The sequence below is a fragment of the Alosa pseudoharengus genome, unplaced genomic scaffold (genome assembly GCF_046254945.1).
Source record: "Alosa pseudoharengus isolate Yale_2024_CS ecotype anadromous, Long Island Sound unplaced genomic scaffold, YU_APseudo_1.1 YU_APseudo_1.1_scf_15, whole genome shotgun sequence".
Taxonomy (NCBI): domain Eukaryota; kingdom Metazoa; phylum Chordata; class Actinopteri; order Clupeiformes; family Clupeidae; genus Alosa; species Alosa pseudoharengus.
Window position 1 is genome coordinate 39162331 of NW_027468620.1, and position 24000 is coordinate 39186330.

Sequence of the window (24000 nt, forward strand, 5' to 3'; positions counted from 1 at the left end):
GTTTTTTGCGGCCGGAATACGTAGTGAACCGTCACACTGTTGTGGTTCTGTGGTTGCACAAGACAATCTTACCTCTAAATCCCATTTGGTTACCACCCCTCAGGGTCTTATGACACGGTGTTCACACTGAAATACTACACTGAAGACATCAGCGAATCAAACATTTGTTTCGCCGCTGCGTGCTTGGCACAGGAGTGAGCGCCTCGTACCTTATGTAGCAGAGCCCCCTAAAGCCGGGACAGTATCTTAGTGCAGTGCAGGATACATTTACATGTGGACACACACACACACACACACACACACACAGAGAGAGAGAGAGAGAGAGAGAGAGAGAGAGAGAGAGAGAGAGACACACACACACACACACACGCGCGCGCACAACAAAAAACACGTGGAGCGTCGCGCGCGCACAAACTCTGCACGGCTCGGATCATGGACTTTACGCGGCAATAAAGACCCGTAGCCACGCAGTGACCAGAGATTTAACCCAACTTGCTATTCATTAATACTTCAAGAAAATCACTAAAATATAACCTACTGTATCCTATACCCGTACATGCGCACCGTTATTCACACAGGCTCTTCTTACATAGTCATAGGCTACCTAAACACATAACCTAGCCCATTCATCAAATACACCGGGCTTATTGCAAGAGGCTTGTGTCACCTTCAGTAACACTGTCACCTTTAGTCGTAGTTATCTGAAGACTTGCCAGTGTGTTATATTACACTGCTATACTTATGACCAGTGAAGTAGTTTGGCTCTATTACATAATTAGCCACATCTCCACACACAGCCTTGGCGGGTCTTTGTACGGACAAAGCAAAAGGTGCAGTTAAAGACATTTTAAAACATGTTACACAGGACAGGGCTGTAATGCCAACGTGGGTACACATGTACGCATGCCTTCTCAGTCTATCTCTGGGTCCACCTCCCTCTATCATTACAGTGTAATTAGCTACCTCACACAACCTGACACCTCTATTCTGCGGGTTTCAAAAAGGTCAGCGATCACTCACCTAAGTTTCTTTCCCACGGGCTTGGGCTTGGACTCCTTCTCCTTCTCCGGCTCCTTCTCTTTCTCTTTCTCCTTGTTAGTGTCCTCGAGTTTGACTCTCTTTGCTTTAGGTTCTTCTGAAGCCATCGTTGACGTTTGCTCGCTAACCACCTTGAGACAGATAAGATATCTCGGAGAAGAGTTGTTAACACACAGGCTATGGAGGGAGAAAACCGGGCAATAGCCAAACACGCTGGGTCAATACATAGCTGCCCTGAGAACTGCCTGAACGAAAAAGAATAAATAATCTTAAGAGCTAGTACATAACACACCAGTCTCAGTTTCGATTGAGTCGTGTCAACTTTGGTGAAGCGACGTTTCTTAAAGTTAGATTTACCATCTTTAAAACGTGATATTCTGCTGGCGTTATTTGAAGGCACATACGTGGCTAGTTGCTCAGGCTTCCGCTTCGCACTTCTGCCATATTGCCACCTAGGAGTTTTTTGCCAACAGACGCACGGACGGAGTCCTGCAAAGGTAACTCATTACACATATTGAATTGTAATGTATATTTTAATGTAATTGTGGCGTTTTACAGCTAATCTTTGTGCAAATAGCAGTGTTTGCACGGCTCTGTACTGTGAGAATCAGTGGCGATAAATCCATCTGCCGGTAGCTCTTGCTACAAACACAACTTTCAGAATGGGAAAACTTGATGTGTCAAAAGGCTGTCTCACATCTTAATCAAAACATTAGAAAATTGGGTAATATTTTGACCGTATGATGTCATCGCATCTACTTAGATATAGTGAAGAATGTACAGGCCTACGTTTTAGTTGGAATAATTTGAGTTGTAACATATGCCACTGACACACTGAAGTTTTTTTTTTTTGAAAATAAGTTGCTCCATCAGTGTTTCTTAGTAAAATCTACTGGTTCTCTGTAAAATATAAATATGCTTGATCAACACATAACTGGCATTGCCTCCTAGCTTAACCTATTTGAAATGTTTTCTTCATCTTTGTTTACTTTTCCTAGTTTATACTTCCATATTACCCTAAACTAACCCTACATGCAGGACTATGTTGCATTTTTGTATATTGTTTGATGCTCAATATAGGCTACATTTAAGCAGTTAGTAGGAAGCATTGTCTGTTGGTTTTATTGATGCAGTCATCAAAATGATTGAATGTGTCTATTCTCAACAGCCCTCACAATGATCCATAGTTTATTTCTGGTCAACTCCGCTGGTGACATTTTCCTGGAGAAGCACTGGAAAAGCGTCATCAGCCGCTCGGTCTGTGACTACTTTTTCGAGGCTCAGGCGAAAGCCGGGGATGCCGAGAATGTGCCGCCCGTCATCCGCACCCCGCACCACTACCTGATTAACATCTACCGGGAGAAAGTCTTCTTCGTGTCCGTTATCCAGACGGAAGTCCCCCCCCTCTTTGTCATAGAGTTTCTACATCGAGTGGCCGAGACATTTCAGGTGCGTGCGTTGCCCCGGGTTACCCAACGACATTATCAGTTAAGTATCAGCATACACGTTATATACATTATCAGTTAAATATCATACACGTTATATACATTATCAGTTAAATATCAGCATAACATACACGTTATATACATTATCAGTTAAATATCAGCATAACATACACTTTAAGTAAGTTAGATATCAGACTTAAGTTTACCTGCTCACTTACGACTCCAGAATGGCATGTGTTAGTAATGATTTAATGCAATAATGAATTCATGGGGTGTATGGTTTTAACAAGAATGTAGACTATGAATGCTTGCTGTTGTGCTACATTGAACTTGTCATTGTGTTTGTCAATGCAGGATTATGTTGGAAATGTTCAGAATCTGCCATTAAGGACAACATGGTGATTGTGTGTGCAACTGAACTTGTGGTTGTCTCTGTCTGAACAGGATTATTTTGGAGAATGTTCTGAATCGGTTGTTAAGGACAACGTGGTGATCGTGTATGAGCTTCTGGAGGAGATGCTGGATAATGGCTTTCCACTGGCAACCGAGTCCAACATTCTCAAAGAGCTCATTAAACCACCAACCATCCTACGCTCCATGGTCAACACCATCACAGGTTCGATGTGTGTGTGTGTTTGTTTATGATATGGGAAAGGGAAAGGTTTCAAAACGTATCTTAGTGTTTGTCACTCTGTGTGTGTGTGTGGGTGGGTGTGTGTGTGTGTGTGTGTTTGAGAGAAAGAGAGAGAGAAAGAGAGAGAGAGGGAGAGAGATTCAGATTGCATAAAACTGGGTAAATATTGATCCATTGGTGCCTCATTCAGTGCTGTTCAGATGGGTGTTTATTTCGCCTGTGCACCGACTAAGCAAGGACACACAGGGACACACCCTTCTCACCAAACACTCTGGTCCTCTTTGATCTGATGTCCCAGAGGTCTCCACACCTCACTACTGCCCCACCCTCTCCACACCTCAGCTTAAGCCCCACCCTCTCCACACCTCAGCTTAAGCCCCGCCCTCTCCACACCTCACCTTAAGCCCCGCCCTCTCCACACCTCACCTTACACTCTGCCGGCCACCTGCCTGAACTGCACACACACTCCTGATCCGCTGAGTACATCTGTGCTGTGTAGCTAATAGGTGTGTTATATGTAGATTTCTGCCTCAAGCCCGTTTGGTTAAGGTCAGTACAGAGACACACAACACAGATGCCAGAGTCTGGAACCCTCACGGGATCAAAAGAGAAAATATACTTTATACCTTCTGTTTCATGGAGTCTTCATTGAGTCTTTATTGCGTCAGGTCCAGTTTTGTGTCATTATTCCAACAGCTGGTTCTAACACCATTATAACTCTTTGGACCTTAATGCTGTACGCTTGAAGTAGGGAGCGAGAGGTATCCAAACCATAGTCAGACTTTTATTGTTATCAAACATCTAACTGCTAATGACAGCAAAGTGATCATTATTCTAACAGCTGTGGAGCTCTTGTGGGGAGTGAGATGAGTTTGTGTTATTGCCTTCCACATCTTTCCCTCTCTCTCCCTCTTTTCTTCCCCTCTACCTCTTTCCCTCTCTCTCTTCATCCCCTTTTCTTCCCCTCTACCTCTTTCCCTCTCTCTCTTCATTCCCTCTTTTCTTCCCCTCTACCTCTTTCCCTCTCTCCCTCTCTTTCCCTCTCTCTCTTCATCCCCTCTTTTCTTCCCCTCTACCTCTTTCCCTCTCTCCCTCTCTTTCTTCATCTTCCCCTCTCTTTTGTTCCCCTCCACATCTTTCCCCCTCTCTCTCCCTCTTTCCCCCTCTCTCTTCATCCCCTCTTTTCTTCCCCTCTACCTCTTTCCCTCTCTCTCCCTCTTTCCCCCTCTCTCTTCATCCCCTTTTCTTCCCCTCTACCTCTTCCTCTCTCTCCCTCTGTTCCTGGTCCATTTCCAGGTAGCAGTAATGTGGGGGAGATGCTGCCGAGCGGCCAGCTGTCCACTGTCCCGTGGAGACGAGCAGCAGTCAAATACACCAACAACGAGGCCTACTTCGACGTCATCGAGGAGATCGACGCCATCATCGACAAGTCTGGTGTGTGTGTGAGGTGCTGTGTCTGTCATATAGTGGTCTTTTTTGCTCTGCTAGGCTTAATGGTAGTGGCAGAACTCACATGTGCTAGTTGGCTTAATGGTCTCTTGAGTTTGTTTTGTGTTGTTCCCTAATATTAATTTTAACTGAATAGAAATTTGTGTCGGAAATAACGGTAGTTGGTGATGAAATAAAGTGAATTGTGTGTGTGTGTGTATAAGGAAATGGCAGGGGTGTGTGTGTGACGGGTTGTGTTGGAGTGTGTGTGTGTGTGTGACAGGGTGTGTTGGAGTGTGTGTGTGTGACGAGGTGTGTGTGTGATGGCGTTTGTGTGTGTGTGTGTGTGTGTGATGGAGTGTGTGTGTGATGGAGTGTGACGAGATTTCTGTGTTTCAGGGGCGACGGTGTGTGCGGAGATCCAGGGTGTGATTGACGCGTGTGTGAAACTGACCGGCATGCCTGACCTCACCCTGTCATTCATGGTGAGTTCCGTTTGGCATCAAGGCACGGAGTCCTAATGTGTGTGTATGTGTGTGTGCATCGAGGCACGGAGGTGTGTGTGTGTGTGTGTGTGTGTGTGAGGGAGTGCAGCTTCAGTCTAACACATGGCTGTGTGTGTGTTCCTCTGTGAGCATGCTACTCACAGTGCTGCTTTTCATTAGTGCTCTTTCTGCTGCTTACACAGGCTGCATTTTATATGAAGAAGATCATACAGTGGAACAGATAGGGCTGTCAAAATAACATACATTTCCATTAATTAATCACATTAATGCTAATTCCCTTGCTAATGCCCTTGCTAATGGACTGCATTACCTTGGTGTTACTCGGTGGCAACTAGTCATTACATTACTTTACTACATTACTTGCATTACAAACTAAAGCTAAAAACTGATATCAGGCACTACGCTGATGCCTGTGCCCAACAGTGGTAATGATATTGAAAATGATAATAATAAAAGAGACGTTGAAATTTAAAGTCTATAATGTTGGTTATTCATTGATTCACTCATCTGGCAAAAATGTATTTGAATTGAAAATTGTAATATTTTTAAAAGATGTTTACAGCAAACATGTATGCATGTGATTCATTTAGATGTATTAATCACAGAGTATGTAATTAATTAAACTACTTTTTAAAATCACTTAGCCGCCCTAATAATATAATATAATGTAATGTAATGTTATGTAATATAATGTGTTGCTTGTGGCTTTGCATCAGAGGTAGTGAAGGCTCTCCTGAGCTCAAAGCAGCCAAGAACTCTGCTCCATGTGTGTTGCCCTGGAGATGATGGAATGTTTTATCCTTGCAGAACCCCCGTCTCCTTGACGACGTGAGCTTCCACCCGTGTGTACGGTTCAAGCGCTGGGAGTCGGAGAGGGTGCTGTCCTTCATCCCACCCGACGGCAACTTCCGCCTCATGTCCTATCACGTCAGTGCACAGAAGTGAGTTACCTGTGTGTGTGTGTGTGTGCGTGTGAGAGAGAGAGAGAGAGAGGGAGGGTGGAGTGGAGTTGGGGGGGGGGGTTTCCCTATCAAGCCATCAGAGTACCTGAATGTATCTGTTTACCTTTGTCTGTGTGGCAACTCTGTTTCTTTGAGGTAATTGTGTGTGTGTGTGTGTGTGTGCATATATCCGTGTGTGTGTGTGTGTGTATGTGTGCAGCCTTGTGGCCATCCCGATCTACGTGAAGCAGAACATCAGCTTCTTCGAGAGTGGCTCGTCGGGACGACTGGACATCACGGTGGGGCCCAAGCAGACGATGGGCAAGCCGGTGGAAGGGCTGGTGGTCACCGTGCACATGCCCAGAGCGGTGCTGAGCGTCAACCTGACCGCCACGCAGGGAACGCAGAAGTACGACCCGGTCACCAAGGTGAGACTCCGCCCACAACCTGCTCCTGGGTGTGCAGTAGGGGTTGTGTGTGGCTGCTACCTGTGATGTCATATCCTGCTGTGTGGCTACTGCCTGTGATGTCATATCCTGCTTAGACAAACGTTTGGAAAGGATACTCCCTATGGAAGGGTCTGAGGCTAATATGTGACCACCCCCCCACCCCCCCGTTTCTTTTTGGTGTCACTTTAATCAAATAACTTGACTACATCTGAAGCATTTTAAGCCTTTTATGACCAGTGTTTATTTCTAGAGAAATACAACACTGTGTGACTGGCTCCATAACCTCCTATCTCATTTTTCGGCTCCGTAATAAACGTTTTTTCTAAACCAACACTAAAAATGATGTCATGAATAAGCAACATTCAGTTGCACAGGAGAGAAGTAACCGCATTGTCTTATTAAGAAGCCTGAAGGCAATCTGGGGAAGAGCCCATGGGAAAGCCATAGAGGAACGCATGAATGGGACTATGCCAGAACAGGTCACCTACCAAAAGCTGTAGCCAAAGCCAAAGCAGTGCTGCGGTTACCAGGCAAGTTCCCATAAATCAGTCTGTTGTTTAGCCTCACGTCACTACTGAGCAAACCGTCCCCAGCAGCTTCCCTTCTCTCCAGTCCTACGCAGTGTCTCTGACCATTTATTTTACTGTCTATGCCCAGGCTGGTTACTCATTAACAGAAAGTAGTTTAGCTTTATCACTCTTAGGTAGCAGGTTTTTGTTATCGATGTGGAAACTGTGCATACAATGATCATATCGTAGTATAAGTAAGTATAACTATAAGTGTATATATACTCTTTTGATCCCGTGATGGAAATTTGGTCTCTGCATTTATTCCAATCCGTGAATTAGTGAAAAACACACAGCACACAGTGAACACACAGTGAGGTGAAGCACACACTAATCCCAGCGCAGTGAGCTGCCTGCAACAACAGCGGCGCTCGGGGAGCAGTGAGGGGTTAGGTGCCTTGCTCAAGGGCACTTCAGCCGTGCCTACTGGTCGGGGTTCGAACCAGCAACCCTCCGGTTACTCCGGAAAAGATACGTTTTAATGCGCATCCGAGAGTTTGGGGAAATTCTCGCATGTTGCGCATTCGTCAGCATAGCAGGCCTAAGCTGTTCCTGTATTTCTAAAAAAATTATGTAGACCACCTTGCTTTGCAGACAAATGGGTCCATAACACTGTGGACGTCAATTCCGATGTAAACAGCAAATAACTCAAGTCGTTATATTGTATTGTTGTATTATATTATATTTGTATAGCCTAGTCGTTATATCAGAACAATAGGCTTTTGCACAATAGCCGGAAGAATGCGCCTTTACTTTGGAGTTAGCGAGGTAGAAAACGAGAGGAATAGTGTTTAAAATGCCCATTTAAATTGTAGACTAATATAATGCACTGTTGTGCATTTTAAATCAGAAATAAGAATGTGAGGAGGTTGCTATTAACTTTAAAGATTGCATCTACAATCGAAACTATCTACATGCAAATTGAATGGCCTTATGTCCGGTCTATGGATGTCTGCTTTAGTTGACAGCACGGTCACTAGATTTTAATCGGTAAAGTTGAGGAGCTGTTAATGTTTGTGCAAATAGGCGGATTCATGTCCCTTGTGGTTTGCAACTGCGAGGTACATGGCAGGCGCCCCACAGAACGGTTTCATTTTGAGAGGTAGATATCCATGCTCTGGCTTCCCCTCTGAGATGCGTTCGTCCCCCAGTTTCATGCTTCCCCCAATTTCATGCGCCAGTTTCATGAGCTTTTATGACAAACCGTGACTGTGGTAGTTAGCAAACTACATCCTAATAGAAAACTGTTAGCTTTCCTGGTATCAAATGACAAATGGTATAGGCCTATAACACAACATAAATTGTGCTGGCGACCCAAATAAAATCTCCTACGACCCACCTGTGGGTCGCGACCCAGACTTTGGGAAACACTGGTATAGGACATAAGTATAAATCTGCTCTCTCGTGTCCCTGCTGCAGGTGCTGGTGTGGGACATTGGGAAGCTGAACCAGCAGAAGCTGCCCAACCTAAAGGGCGCCCTGAGTCTGCAGTCAGGAGCCCCTAAACCAGAGGAGAACCCCAGCCTCAACATCGACCTCAAGATACAGCAGCTTGCCATCTCGGGTGCGACAAGGCCGACCAATCAGAACTGAGGCAGGGAGCAGGGTTGGCCAATAGGAACTGAGACAAGGCACAGGAGAAGGGGAGGGGCCAGCCAATCATAGCAAAGAGCAGGGGAGGGGACAGCCAATCATAGCAAAGAGCAGGGGAGGGGACAGCCAATCATAGCAAGGGGAGGGGTGGTCAATCAAGATGAAGGGCACTGGTGTCCGTAATGACTGAGGGCCAGCGACCAATCACAGTTCAGAGGTGAGGGCCAGCGACCAATCACAGGTAGAGCCCGCTATTTTAATCCCAACACTTTGTCAATGAGAAACAATCATGGTGGCTTTGGTTGAGCAATAATCAGTCCCAGCCAATCAACACAGTGTTTCAAGAGCAATAATCAGGCCCAGCCAATCAACACAGTGTTTCAAGAGCAATAATCAGGCCCAGCCAATCAACACAGTGTTTCAAGAGCAATAATCAGGCCCAGCCAATCAACACAGTGTTTCAAGAGCAATAATCAGGCCCAGCCAATCAACACAGTGTTTCAAGAGCACGGAATGGAGGGGAGATGAGCTCCATTTTCACAATTTGGCGGAATCATGGACTGAAGGTGATTTGATTGGCTTATATGAACACTGAAATGAAGGTGATTGGTTAATAGGAGCTCTCAGATGAAGGTGATTTGATTGGCTAATAGGAGCTCTCAGATGAAGGTGATTTGATTGGTTAATAAGAGCTCTCAGATGAAGGTGATTTGATTGGCTAATAGGAACTCTCAGATGAAGGTGAGCAGCAGCCGTTCACAGTTTAGTTATGAGATATGAGCGTGTTAACAGCCAATTACAGACAGATAAGGGAACTATGAAAGTTGCCGCAGCCAATCAGAGATGAGATCAGGGCGCTAGTTGTGTGATAACAGCCAACCACAGACTAGCTTGAGATGAGGTGAAGTAAGTCGCTAGTAGGCCAATGGCCGACAGTGAGCCCTGAGGCTAGAGTCACCTTGACATATGGTTTGTCACACACACAGGTATATAGGGTTACATTGGGTAATATGCAATATTAAGTGTATGGGGTATTATGGGTATATAGGGTTGTACAGGGTCATATGGGTATTAGGGTTATATAGGGTTGCACAGGGTCATATGGGTATAAGGGGTATATAGGATTGCACAGGGTCATATGGGTATTAGGGGTATATATGGTCATAGGGGTATTAGGGGTATATAGGGTTGCACAGGGTCATATGGGTATTAGGGGTATATATGGTCATAGGGGTATTAGGGGTATATAGGGTTGCACAGGGTCATATGGGTATTAGGGGTATATATGGTCATAGGGGTATTAGGGATATATAGGGTTGCACAGGGTCATATGGGTATAAGGGGTATATAGGGTTGCACAGGGTCATATGGGTATTAGGGGTATATAGGGTTGCACAGGGTCATAGGGGTATTAGGGGTATATAGGGTTGCACAGGGTCATATGGGTATAAGGGGTATATAGGATTGCACAGGGTCATATGGGTATTAGGGGTATTAGGGTCATATGGGTATTAGGGATATATAGGGTTGCACAGGGTCATATTTAAGAGTATTACAAGGTATATCACAACACATATTTCTGTTGATTGGTTATTCTGATTGAACCCCAGATATACTATGATATACTCATGTGTATATACTATGCATACTCATGTGTATATACTATGCATACTCATGTGTAGTCCTTTGTACATATTCATGTGTTGGTGCTAGTTTAGAGCCATCATCTGTGTAGTCCTTTGAATCATGTTTTAATGATGTCCTGCTAAAAACCAGTGTGCAGTGGTCAGGTGTACAGGTACGTTTTATGCCGTCTGGTACTCAGTTAAGAGAAAGCCCATCTATCTGAAACGGTGTGGAACACATATAGTTTGTTGTGTTGTTCTACAAACTCCTGTAGTTAATGTTGTACAGGTGTGCTACGCCCTGCTTGTAGTTGACATTGTACAGGTGCAGTCACTGTAGTATACCTCGGGACAGGTCTGCCAATTCCTACCTGTAGTTTGTGTTGACCAGAGGGGTATTTCACAAAGGCAGAATTAAGACATCCAAGATAAATGATAAAGCGACGTTTGACATGGCGTTGTCTGGTCATCCTAGCTAAACTCGTTTCACTAACGCCAATCCAGGATTAGTAGGTGCGACATGTCAAGCCAGGTGTAAGTAATTCAGGATCTGTGCGCGTTCTCGTTTCTGCTCCAAAAAGGTTGGAATTAAAAACATGCAGAAAATAGCGTCATTCACAAAGTGACCAACTGCTTTTAACAGACTAACAATGAAGTGAAGTGGGGCAACACGGCTGTGTCTGTAAAACAGTGAGAGTAGGCGCGGTGGACCGACTGAATGCAAATCTACGTCATGCACCCACGTGTGAGTGCTTCCTTATCTCGGCATGCGGCGTCATTAAGAAAGTGCTTGCCACTGCAAAGATGCACAAAGCACGACTGTATACCTTTTATATTGGCTTTATAACCAAATTTGTTGAAAACCCTTTTGAAACATTTCCCCTCCATTTCCAATTAACTACTAGTAGGCAATTCATCAACAAAAGAAGCAAACAACGAGTATGTTAATAATTATAAGGCCATCACAATTAAAATAATAACCATATGATAGTAGGCAGTAGGGGTGTGAATCTCTCATGTAAAAGACGATGCGATTCGCATCTAGATACATGGGCACGATTCGATACAAGAAAAGATACATGTTTATAAAAAACGATTCAGTACGATTCAATGCGATGCGATTCGAAGCAATTCGATGCAGTTCAAGAATGGAAAGCATTCTGAAAGATTTTTTATCATTTACTCAAGGTGCACATTAATTTTATATTATCAATTATCATGGTCATGGTTGTCAATTAGGCAAAAAAATGTGTGAATATGATTATCTAAACTGAGGTTTGTTTCATATACTGTATTGAAATGAAAAAAGATTGGTCTACATTTCAGTCAAACACAGCAGCCAAATACAACATAAAAATACATTTTTATAGACTTTACAGATTTTATAGTTATATCTGATTGTTTTCATGGAGCTGTAGCCTTGTTGAGGTAAGACAATACCGAAATAAAATAAAACAGTGCTTAAGACACTCTTGGCCTTTTCTCATATAGCCTACCCTACAAGAATAAAATAGGCCTACAAATCAATGAACTCTCCATTCCAACAGACCTAATGCAGAAACCTATAATGCCACAAGTCTGAGTGAATATGAACAAAATCATTGGCTAATAATTTGTGCATCGTTTTAGCAGCAAGGGCCAAATTATTATTTAACGTTAAGGAAATCCCTTCATCAAATGTAAGGCTACTCTATCGTTGCTGTTTAGGAATGCAAAGAGTGTTTAATTTCGCGCTGGATTTCGAAAAACAAAAGCCGACCGAGTGCAAGTTGTCACATGCTTAAGTTGCAGTAGATGTATGGGTAATGAGGTCATTTGACAACTTTGGGCAATGAATGTAACCAAAAACGAACTGCATTACCCACAATTCCGTGCCACGTATAGTTTCAAAACGGGAGGTGGGATGAACGCGCTGCTTGGAACGTAAATGAGAGTCTGAGCGAGCAGAAAAGGTTGTGAACCGATTCATAACAAGTAAATCGATATAACGACCGGTTCATTTCAGTTTTTTTCCGATACGGGGCTTCACGTATCAATGTAGCCGTATCTTACACGTTAAAAACTGATACCGATACGTATCGGTTAATATTTACACCCTTAGTAGGCAGACAATCTGTTTTGGTTTGCGAGCAAATACATTTAGCAAATAGTATACATGGAATAAAGCTCCTTAAAAATTTACACGGAGGTCTGGTTTGATTGACAGCTAGCTGAACCAATAAGACAGCATAATTGCCATTAGAATCAACTTAGCTGGGCTGTTTGCTTGGTCGGGACTAGGCTAGGTGCAGAGAATAAATCCCCATGGTAACTTATGTGCTATCTCTTTTGTGAAACCAAGTCAAGGCTAAATTCATCCAGGATAACCAAAAAATCCCAGCTTAATCCCTTATCTAGGTTTGTTGAAATACCCCTCAGTGGGGTATACTACGAATCTCGATTAGTGGGTTAGCGAGGTATGTTGCGCTCAAAGCCATGTGACACGAAAGTGGATCTGTTTTAGTGTCGCTATATCACCATGGTATCTTATGCTGTCAACTAAACCTGGTCGGGAGGACCTGCTAAGTTATAGCTCAAATCGTGTAATCTACCGCCCACTGACCAATCAATTGTCTTAAAAACGAAGTTCTCTCATGTGTAGGATGCTGTCATACAGGTGGAGCTCCGCCTCTACTAACATTTTGGATCTCGAATGCGCTTTAATAGTGCTGTGCGTGCAAATATTCCACTATGGACGTGCATACCATACAACAACTGATGACAATTGATTTATTTGGTGTTATAGGTTAGACACAAAAAATGACCGCAGTGTAGATTACACTATCGCTCATAAATGCGGAAGTAATTGTTTTTAAATAGAGGCGGTCTTGTGCGTCTCCAAGTTACACGATTGGCCAACGTCATCCCAACACCGAGAACGCGCACAGATCTGAGCTGAAAGCCTAGTTTGACAAATATATCACATAACTGCTATCGTAGTATCACTTATAGTATAGTATACCCCTGAGTCAAGGCTTTGTGAAGCCTCGATATGTCTACATAGCCTAGATATGTCTACATAGCCTCGATATGTCTACATAGCCTAGATATATCTACATAGCCTAGATATATCTACATAGCCTCGATATGTCTACATAGCCTCGATATCTAACGTGCTTCGTAACCCCACAGGTCTGCTAATTCCAACCTGTAGTTAGTGGTGACCACTACTGGCTACCTGTGTGTTGACAACATTGTGTGTTTGTTGTGTCCTGTGTGTTGACAACATTGTGTGTTTGTTGTGTCCTGTGTGTTGACGACGTTGTGTGTTTGTTTGTTTGTTTGTTGTTGTTGTGTCCTGTGCAGGTCTGAAGGTGAACAGGCTGGACATGTATGGGGAGAAGTACAAGCCCTTCAAAGGCGTCAAGTACATCACCAAAGCAGGCAAGTTTCAGGTGCGCACCTGAGGCAGGTGTCTAGAGAGATGTAAACTCCCCAACAACAACAAATACGCCGTGCCAAACACACACCTTTTACTTCCATTGTCATCCTCAACACATCTCTAACTATGTTCTTAAGCCTTATTATGCATATTTTGTTTACACTAGTTCAAACACAGCAAGTGAATTTTCACCATGCCTGAAAGGAGAAGACATCTGGGGACATTTAAATTTGGTTTGAAAGGGACGGGCCTTAAAGGGACGGGCTCATTGTATAAACATGTATTTGTCCTCACTGTGAAAATGAGGATTGCAACATGAATTTTTTTTTTTTTTTTCTAGAATGAGGTGGTCTAGATTAGATGAAGTAATTCAATATGGCACCATTCCATTCCATACACCAGTATTGCTTCCTGCTGTCCCATCCAAAGCATTGTCTGAAGAACCCGTTTATTCAGTGTGTGTGTGTGTGTGCGTGCATGCGTGTACATATGTGATCTTTGACACCTTGGATCTGAAGTAACGTGTGTGTGTGTGTGTGTGTGTGTGTGTGTTTCAAATCACCCCCGCTACTCTTACACCCCCATCATTCAGGAGCACAGGAATAGCACCCCAGCCACTCCTAACACAGGAGTAAGAAAACGTTAAACTGAAAGCATTGTCTGCACAAGTTACATAAGGTGCGTGTGTGCGCGTGGGCGTGTGTGTGTGTGTGTGTGTGTGTGTGCGCGTGTGTGTGTGCGCGCGGGCGTGTGTGTGTGTGTGTGTGTGTGCGTGTGTGTGTGCGTGTGTGCGCGCGGGCGTGTGCGCGCGGGCGGTGTGTGTGTGTGTGCGCGCGGGCGTGTGTGTGTGTGTGTGTGTGCGTGCGCGCGGGCGGGCGTGTGTGTGTGTGTGTGTGCGCGGGCGTGTGTGTGTGCGTGCGCGCGGGCGGGCGTGTGTGTGTGTGCGCGCGGGTGTGTGTGTGTGTGCGTGTGTGCGCGCGGGCGTGTGTGTGTGTGTGCGCGCGGGCGTGTGTGTGTGTGCGTGTGTGTGCGCGCGGGCGTGTGTGTGTGTGTGTGTGCTTGTGTGTGTGCGCGCGGGCGTGTGTGTGTGTGCGCGCGGGCGTGCGTGTGTGTGTGTGTGTGTTTGTGCGCGGGTGTGCGTGTGTGGGTGTGTGCGTGTGTGTGCGTGTGCGTGTGCGTGTGTGGGTGTGTGTGTGTGTGTGGGTGTGTGTGTGTGTGGGTGTAGGTGTGCGTGTGTGCGTGTGTGTGTGTACAGGTGTGTGTGCGTGCGCGTGCGTGTGCGTGCGTGCGTGCGTGTGTGTGTGTGTGTGTGTGTGCGTGTGTGTGTAGTGTGTGTGTGTGTGTGTGCGTGTGTGTGTAGTGTGTGTGTGTGTATGTGCGTGTGCGTGTGTGTGTAGTGTGTGTGTATACGTGTGTGTGTAGTGTGTGTGTGTGTAGTGTGTGTGTGTGTGTGTGTGTGTGTGTACTGTATGTGTGTGTGTGTGTGTGTGTGTGTGTGTGTGTGTGTGGCCCCAATCTCTGGCAGCAAACCACAGAGAGGTGGGCTGTGTCGTGCTTAGCCATTTGTTGCCTTGGTAACCAACCGGTTGCAGCAGATATCCTAGTGACCGTGGCCGGACGTTGCTCTGCCCCCTAGTGGCATGGCCCCAGCATCTACACTCAGCACTCAGCAAGCACTCCCAAATGAACTCTCTCTCAGAATGGTTCTTCTCCCAAAGGAACTCTCTCTCAGAATGGTTCTTCTCCCAAAGGAACTCTCTCTCAGAATGGTTCTTCTCTCTGGATGGTTCCTCCCAAACCGTTCCTGTCAGAAAAAGTGCTCTTTGCTCCTTTCCAAAAAGCCTGTCTGAGTGGTGGTTTTGGGAGCGTCTGCTGCAGGTCAGATAGCGGCCAAATCAGGACAAGAGGCTCTTCCCTTCAGTAGGATCAGCCCTGGATGGTGTTGGGCAGCCCTGGATGGTGTTGGGCAGCCCTGGATGGTGTTGGGCAGCCCTGGATGGTGTTGGGCAGCCCTGGATGGTGATGGGCACAGAAACCAAACACTCAGCTGCCTGTTTGCACAAACACTAGAGACATAATTCCCTTCACTGCAGCGTGACCAAGTCGATGAGTGTGTGTGAGTGAATTTGTGTGTGTGTAAAGGGAACAACTTGTGTTAAAAAAAAGACATATTTAAAAAAAAACGAAAGCCTTCTCATTGCTGAGAAATGTTAAATAAAACTGTATTATTGAGTTTGCATTGTGTGTGTCTCTTGAATGCTTTCAAAGCACCTCTACACATAGCCTGACGAGCCAGACCCACATTAAAATGTAGGGTCTGGACACTCACCGTTCGCAGTGCTCAGTCCGAGGGGCGGGATAATCAGTTGTCTTTCAAATTCCCTCTGCACGCTATTATAGGACAGCGGCAGCGCTATGAGTCCCATGCGTTTCCCACCAGCGGAGCTAGTTGGCTAGTTCAAACGTTTGCCAACTTAATAAAAGCTTAACTCGTGTCACACTGTTCGCCAGCAGCAACATCCATCTTATTTGTTTTCAAGTAGCAGGGAATTCAAGCCAAACTCTGCCATCAATCATTATGTTAAGCCCACCTAACGACTCTATACACGATTTCATTGGCCTGATTTAGTTTCGATTTCTGGAGCTCACAAGCCAACGGAGAGTTGCTAGACTAGCCCTGGCAGCAAATGTAATTCCTAAATGAAATACTAATATAATTACACATCTATACTAATATGATTACACTTATATACTAATATAATTACACTTATATATACTAATATAATTAAACTTACATAATATAATTACACTTCTATACTACTATAATTACACGTATATACTAATATGATTACACTTATGGAAATACTTATATGATTACACTTATATACTAATATGATTACACTTATGGAAATACTAATATAATGATTATATTGAGCACACTTATGGAAATCATAATATAATTACACTTATATATTAATATGATTACACTTATGGAAATACTACTATGATTACACTTATATACTAATATAATTACACTTATGGAAATACTACTATGATTATTATATTGAGCATGGGGCTGTGTGAGAGGGTGTCAGAAAGAGGAGATTAATTTGAGAAATAACGTCACAGCTGATGTTGGTTTCACTTGGTTGACTTTACTTCCTGTAGTTCCACACCCCTCTCAACAAGCTCCTGGTCTGTTTTTAAGGGTTTGGATAGAAAACACACTTTAAAAGAACTTCATTTCCCACAATCCCAGGCACTATATTCAGCTTTATGGGTTGAACAGAAAGAGTTCTACAGTGGTGTCCATGACATCCGTACATTCCAAAACGACAGTCACACTCGTACACAAGTCACAGAACACAAGGAACTGAACATGAACATTCCCTATTCTGAGTGCGCCCACATTAAGGAGCCTGGTACCGAGTAGGAATCTCTTTATTCTATCCTGAGCCAGTCCAAAGCTAGTGGATATGAGTAAACGCAAGGCAGTACTAGAGCTGGCTTGCATTTACCAGAGAGAGAGATCAGTCGATCTACTGCGCAGTGGAGTCTTTCAGCCTACGAGAATCTCGGCATATCAGACAGGTTTGTGCTCATCTTCACCTTTGTGTAAATACGCATAGCTTTTAAAACACACACTCAAACACACACTCAGCTTTTAAAACACACTCACACTCAGAGCCTACCACAAAGAAGCTGGCCAGATAAAAAAACATTTACGGCCAATGGGAAAAATGGGAAGCATTTTTTCCTTTCTATAATGCACAATTATTAGACCAAACTTTTTTTTAACAAAGAATATAAGTGACTTCCCATCATAGTGTCTTAATCCCCATACAATCCGTAATCCTGACCTCATCTGGTTCCAGCAGTGTCTTAATCCCCATACAATCCGTAATCCTGACCTCATCTGGTTCCAGCATAGCATCTTAATCCCCATACAATCCGTAATCCTGACCTCATCTTAATCCCCATACGGTCCGTAATCCTGACCTCATCTGGTTCTCAGCCCTGAGATTAAAGCAACTGGTTCCTATTTCAGCACAGGTGCAAACACTCCATAGATCTGGTCCTGCGTCCTCTCTCCGGCTCCACCGGGGTCCTGAATCCAACACCCACAGATTTATGATCAGGCACATACTAAGATACCTGAGAGATACCTCAAAATGACTTTTAGAATTAATAGTATTAATTTCTCGCTAACTTTAGTGCACAAATCCTGAAGGTATTTGTTTTATGTAGAAATACTGCCTTTGTCTTTGAGTTAGCTCTGCCATCTTGGATTGGTGCTGTCTTTTGTAACTACAGCATCGTTAAATGAGGCATTCACGACAGACACCCCCACAGATTTCTGATCAGGCACATATGAAGACACCCACACCAACACCAGGGCCATGTGTCTGACACCCCCACAGATTTCTGATCAGGCATGTACTCCGGTGCCCCTTCTATCAAGACCACTCACACAGCTTTCACTTCCATCAGCACCACTGGCCAGTCTCATCCAGACACAGGTGGACTCTGGTCCAGTTCTGGCTGAGTTCTGGCATCACGCTGGTCAAGAGTTGGCTGCTGAGCTCTGATTGGTCAGCTCTGGTCTGGCTTTGAATTGTACAGGAAGAAACAGCTCAACTGTTTTAACGATTGTACTAACAGCTTTTTTATCCAAAAAAATATTGAAATAATCTCACAGCAAAAATAAAATATAATTTCCACTCTCACACATAAGTGTTCAAATTCTAGTAAAAAAATATGTAGTGTCCAGCAAAGTAAACAGTCAGATTCAAGCCTGATCTACGGTGGCCTAGGGTTAGGGTTAGGGTTAGGTTCCTCAGGGCCACCGTACTGATCTGTCCAAAAGCATTTCACCAGAGTCAGCGGAGAGATGAACGCAGTGGATCTGACAGATGAATAAGCACAGTGTGTATGACCTGACAGATGAATAAGCACAGTGTGTATGAACAGATGAATAAGCACAGTGTGTATGACCTGACAGATGAATCAAACCTTTGGCGTCCTTCACGTCCAGGCATGGCACATCAAGGCAAAATGGACGAGGCAAACTAAAGCATGGAATAGGCTAGACAGCTGCAACCTCCATCACCTCCACTACACTTCCAACTGGTGAACAGTGCTTTAGTACAGTGCAGTGCACACAGGCAGCCCGTGCTCCGTGAATAGCTTCAAATGGTGTCAGAAGTGAACAGCACATTATAGGTCCTGACGCAAGACAAACCAACCGAATGTGAATAAAATACCGCTTTGCTTGGAGAAAGCTGTAGAACTTACATATAAATATATATATATATATATATACATTTCCTAATTAAGAAAATCCTGTGAGAACACTGAATTAAGAGTAAACTTCATTTAAGAGGACAAACGCCATCATTTCAAAAATAGAAAAAGAAACAAAAACTCTTGCATGCAAAACAATATTTATAAATACCTGGAATTTGGATAAAACTCTGGAAACTCAAAATAGCAAAAATAGATATTCCAAAAACCATTTGTTGGTATTCTATAGTGTAACAGGACGACAGTAAACCTCTCTGATGAGAAGCATAACTTCCCCGAGGAGCCTAGGCCACACCCCGGGCCGCCACAGCAGTTAACGCAGTGAGAGAGTAATCAGTCAATCCAGACCAGTACTGACCGCTGCCAATCAATACCGATCCGTTCAAAAGCAAGCACAGAAAAGTGACGTCTAATAAGGGAGTCCTGACCGCCTGGTGTCGACAGGCCTGTGGCGACCCTCCTCGCTGGCAGCACAGCGCAGCAGAGGGGTGCTAGGAGAAAGGTCGCGGGGTCGCATTGAGGTCACCAGGGGTCACGTGGAGGTGCTGCCTCACTGGTACCAGGGAGTCTTGCGCACCCAGCGCAGGGTGAAGCCAGCATCGGTGCGGATCTTGATGGACGCAGCCTCGGCCTCACGCACAGTCTCCTTCACACTCTGCATCAGGTTCTGAGCGTTGTGCACCAGCATCTCCGTGGCCTACACACACACACACGCACACACACACACACACATAATATAAAATCTTTTACAAAACATCTTTTATCTAGGCATTGTGTTGAGAGAAAGAGAGAAGAGTGTATGTTTGTGTGTGTGTGAGAGAGAGAGGTGTGTGTGTGTGTGAGAGAGAGTTGTGTGTGTGTGTGTGTGTGTGTGTGTGTGTGTGTGTGTGTGTGTGTGTGAGAGAGAGAGAGGTGTGTGTGTGTGTGAGAGAGAGAGGTGTGTTTGTGTGTGTGTGTGTGTGTGAGAGAGAGAGGTGTGTGTGTGTGTGTGACAGAGAGAGGTGTGTTTGTGTGTGTGTGGAGAGAGTGTGTGTGTGTGAGGTGTGTGTGTGTGTGTGTGGAGAGAGAGAGGTGTGTGTGTGTGTGTGTGAGAGGTGTGTGTGTGTGTGTGTGGTGAGAGAGAGAGTGTTGTGTGTGTGGTGAGAGAGAGAGAGGGTGTGTGTGTGTGTGAGAGAGAGAGAGTGTGTGGTGTGAGGAGGAGGAGGTGTGTGTGTGTGTGTGAGAGAGAGAGGGTGTGTGTGAGAGAGAGAGAGTGTTTGTGAGAGAGAGAGAGAGTGTGTGTGTGTGAGAGAGGAGAGATGGTGTGGTTAGTCCTCCCTCACTGATGTTGGTGCGGCCCAGCATGGTGGCTTTGACGGTGGAGAGGATCTTCAGCTGAGTGCTAATGGTGGGGATACGCTCACACACCTGCGTACACACACACACACACACACACACACACACACACACACACACACACTGGTATATTGCAGGACATAGACACATAGACACTTACTCATTGAGGTGAATCTGTTGACGTGAATGTGTTGATGCCAATGTTTTGAGGTGAATGTGTTGAGGTGGATGTGTTGAGGTGGAGGTGATGAGGTGGATGTGTGGAGGTGAATGTGTTCAGGTGAATGTGTGGAGGTGGATGTGTGGAGGTGGATGTGTTTAGGTGAATGTGTGGAGGTGAATGTGTTCAGGTGAATGTGTTGAGGTGGATGTGTGGAGGTGAATGTGGATGTGTTGAGGTGGATGTGTTGTAGGTGGAGGTGGATATGTTCAGGTGGATGTGTGGAGGTGGATGTGTTCAGGTGGATGTGTTGAGGTGGATGTGGATGTGTGGAGGTGGATGTGTGGAGGTGGATGTGTTGAGGTGGAGGTGGATGTGTTGAGGTGGATGTGTTGAGGTGGATGTGTTGTAGGTGGAGGTGGATATGTTCAGGTGGATGTGTGGAGGTGGATGTGTTCAGGTGGATGTGTAGGTGCATATCTGTCTGTGCCTGTTTGTACAAATTACATTCAGCAGCAGTGGGTGTGTCTGTCTGTGTATACAGCATATGTTTGTATGTATGAGTGTGTGTGTGTGTGTGTGTGTGTGTGTGTGTGTGTGTGTGTGTGTGTGTGTGTTTGTGTGTGTGTGTGTGAGACACTCACCTGCAGCAGATTTGTGTGGATGTGTTAGAGAGAGTGTGTGTGTGTGTGTAACACTCACCTGTAGCAGGTTAGTGCGTATGCGTTTGTCGGTGCACTGCTTAGCGACCTCCTTGGCAAGACGCGTGACCTCGTCGGAGGCCTTGGCGATGTCCTTGGCGCACTGGATGAGTGCCCGCTTGTTGCCGCTGCCGCCACGCACCAGTCTGGACATCTCCGCCATCAGCAACGCCATGCGCTTGGCCGCCGCGATGATGTCATTACCCTGCACACAGGTCACGCCAGGGTCCGAGCACAAAGGTTACTGTAATGGCTTTTTTGACGTGCTTCATCTAACAAACCAGGCAATGGTTCCCATCCACACATCTAAGTTGTAATGTATCACTGACTGTGGAAAAGTGTATTTGACGTGCTTCATCTAACAAACCAGGCAATGGTTCCCATCCACACATCTAAGTTGTAATGTATCACTGACTGTGGAAAAGTGTATTATTGCACTGCCCTCCCACTTTTGTAGCGTTGTCCTGTGCTACAGTATATCACTCTTAACACAAGCTATGCTGTAAACCTTGTGCTACGGCATATCACTCCTAACACAAGCTATGCTGTAAACCTTGTGCTACGGTATATCACTCCTAACACAAGCTATGCTGTAAACCTTGTGCTACGGTATATCACTCCTAACACAAGCTATGCTGTAAACCTTGTGCTACGGTATATCACTCCTAACACAAGCTATGCTGTAAACCTTGAGCTACGGCATATCACTCTTAACACAAGCTATGCTGTAAACCTTGTGCTACGGTATATCACTCCTAACACAAGCTATGCTGTAAACCTTGTGCTACGGTATATCACTCCTAACACAAGCTATGCTGTAAACCTTGTGTGTCCTAAATCACATACAAAAAATAAAGAGAAAAAAGTCAGCATCTCAAACTCATGCAACCCGAGAGAGTCTGGGCACAAAACATTCGGACTATGACAGCTGTGTGGAGTTCAGTTCAGTCTATGACTGGACCTGTGTCTTTACAATCTGCAAGTGAACTTGTGTGTGACCTCTGTGTGTGGGGTTTCCTCAGTCTCCCTCACACACACACACACACACACACACACTAGCGCAGGGTGTTTGTTAGACGAATACACAGTCTGGACACAAATGCAGACTCTCTTCTTTGGTGTTAACGTCTCGTGTGATGCAGCGCTCCAGTCAGTGAAGGGTTAATGGGTAAGTCAGTTGGCCAATGTCTTTTTTTTTCTCTGCAATTGCACAGCGCCTACTTCAGAGGCCACTGTTTCTACTTAGTTTGGCCTATAATCAAATGCTTGACCTCTTTGAAAAGCTAAGACCCTATAGAGTTTCTCTTAGTTTGGCCTATAATCAAATGCTTGACCTCTTTGAAAAGCTAAGACCCTATAGAGTTTCTCTTAGTTTGGCCTATAATCAAATGCTTGACCTCTTTGAAAAGCTGAAACCCTGCAGTTTATTGGGAAACAGTCAGAATAATTGTGTGAAGTACTAGAACAGAGTAACAGAGGCTAGCATATTCTTTTTTTTCCTCTGCCGGATCACAAACATCTCTGAACTGACCATATTTCAGCCCTCTAGTTCACTTGATATGACTTGGAAACACAACTGAGCCCTAGCACCAAGTCTTGTGAAGCTGTGTGCAAAAGCAATAGAATACAAGTTGAGTATTTTAGACAATTATTTTTAAAGGTATGCCCATAAAAGTCTCAAATGAAACATTTCATGCTTATATTTGGATTGTATGTCAGGGGTTCTGATATGGAATGACTACACTAAATATGGAATAATTACACAAAAATATCTATTTTTGCAATTTTATGTTCAATTTGTGTATAAGATGGACTACACATCTGCACAACTTATATTGGATGAAACAACATGGGCATTCCATTTCTATGGGTTCTTGTGGACATTTCAAAATCCAAGATGCTTCATCTACATATTGCTAAGGATTTACACAAGGCCTAGAGGGCAGGGAAGCACCAAGGGGGGGGGGGGGGGGGGGGGGGGGTCCGTCGATAGAAGCAGACACATTAAGATAAATTTAACCATGTAAAGCACTCTACATTTATATTTCATAAATGTTTGACTTATTGATTCTTGAGAGTCCAAGCTTTCAAACGGTGTGTGACATGACTATGCCACACAACCTTATGATACCGAAAATTGATTTAGCATGTTTGAGGGGGAGGGGTACTGACGCGATCCCATCGGTGGGATGTGTAGAGTAAGTGGGATGTGTGGAGTAAGTGGGTTGATTTAGCATGTTTTGGGGGAGGGGAGGTGTATGGTGGGATGTGTGGAGTAAGTGGGTTAATTTGGTGCAAGATGCAAAGAAACAAACAAACTGGCAGGCAAGTGACATGACTTCATCGCCATGGAAACCCAGAGGAAACTGTCATCCTTGGCTTCACACGGGTGGGCGGGACAAGCGGTGTAATTGACAGCAGAGTGGATTGCAGATGGAGTGTGATCTCCTCCTCTGATTGGAGGGTTGGTGTTGGCTGGGCGTGTCATTCTCACAGATACATACATTTATATATCATACCCGAGCAGGAGGCACTCGTGAAGCCAGCATCAGTTCATCCAAAAAAAAAGTGCACGCCAAACTTGCCATTCCAATAGTCACCAAGGGCAACCTCAGCACCAATAATAACATCAGCAGCAGCAACACCAATAGATCCCCTCGGGATGCAGTAGTCATAGTAACAGCAGCGGTGTCCCCTCACAGAGGCCCCCGCCCAGGCCCCCAGAATGCCGCAGGGCCGGCGGAAGCAGAAAGTACCTTACTGGACCACTTGCGAGCTTCCTGGTGCAAAGCCTGGGCCGCGGCCAGCATGGGCTGGTTAACTGGCTGATTGGAGGGAATGAGCAGCAGCTCGG

General features: G+C 44.9%; 3 protein-coding genes across 3 annotated transcripts in view; 1 reads left to right on the forward strand and 2 right to left on the reverse strand.

Moving 5' to 3' along the window:
- Window positions 1-1246, reverse strand: part of adka (adenosine kinase a) — a 168974-nt gene extending 167728 nt beyond the window's left edge. The window contains exon 1 of the mRNA XM_076286396.1: window positions 1021-1246. Within this exon, the coding sequence (XP_076142511.1) occupies window positions 1021-1145 (125 nt within the window). The 5' untranslated portion in view covers window positions 1146-1246. The remainder of the gene's footprint in view (window positions 1-1020) is intronic.
- Window positions 1247-1455: 209 nt separating this feature from the next.
- Window positions 1456-15883, forward strand: ap3m1 (adaptor related protein complex 3 subunit mu 1). Its single transcript, XM_076286398.1, has 9 exons — window positions 1456-1535; window positions 2207-2487; window positions 2928-3099; window positions 4414-4551; window positions 4945-5030; window positions 5859-5992; window positions 6213-6420; window positions 8427-8571; window positions 13571-15883. The coding sequence occupies exons 2-9, from the start codon at window positions 2215-2217 to the stop codon at window positions 13669-13671; spliced, it is 1257 nt and encodes a 418-aa protein (XP_076142513.1). The 5' UTR covers window positions 1456-1535; window positions 2207-2214; the 3' UTR covers window positions 13672-15883.
- Window positions 15884-19073: 3190 nt separating this feature from the next.
- LOC143124689 (vinculin-like) overlaps window positions 19074-24000 on the reverse strand; it is a 114483-nt gene continuing 109556 nt past the window's right edge. The window contains exons 19-21 of the mRNA XM_076286399.1: window positions 21148-21351; window positions 20255-20357; window positions 19074-19649 (exon numbers count right to left, since the gene is read on the reverse strand). Coding sequence (XP_076142514.1) covers window positions 19501-19649; window positions 20255-20357; window positions 21148-21351 — 456 coding nt within the window. The 3' untranslated portion in view covers window positions 19074-19500. The remainder of the gene's footprint in view (window positions 19650-20254; window positions 20358-21147; window positions 21352-24000) is intronic.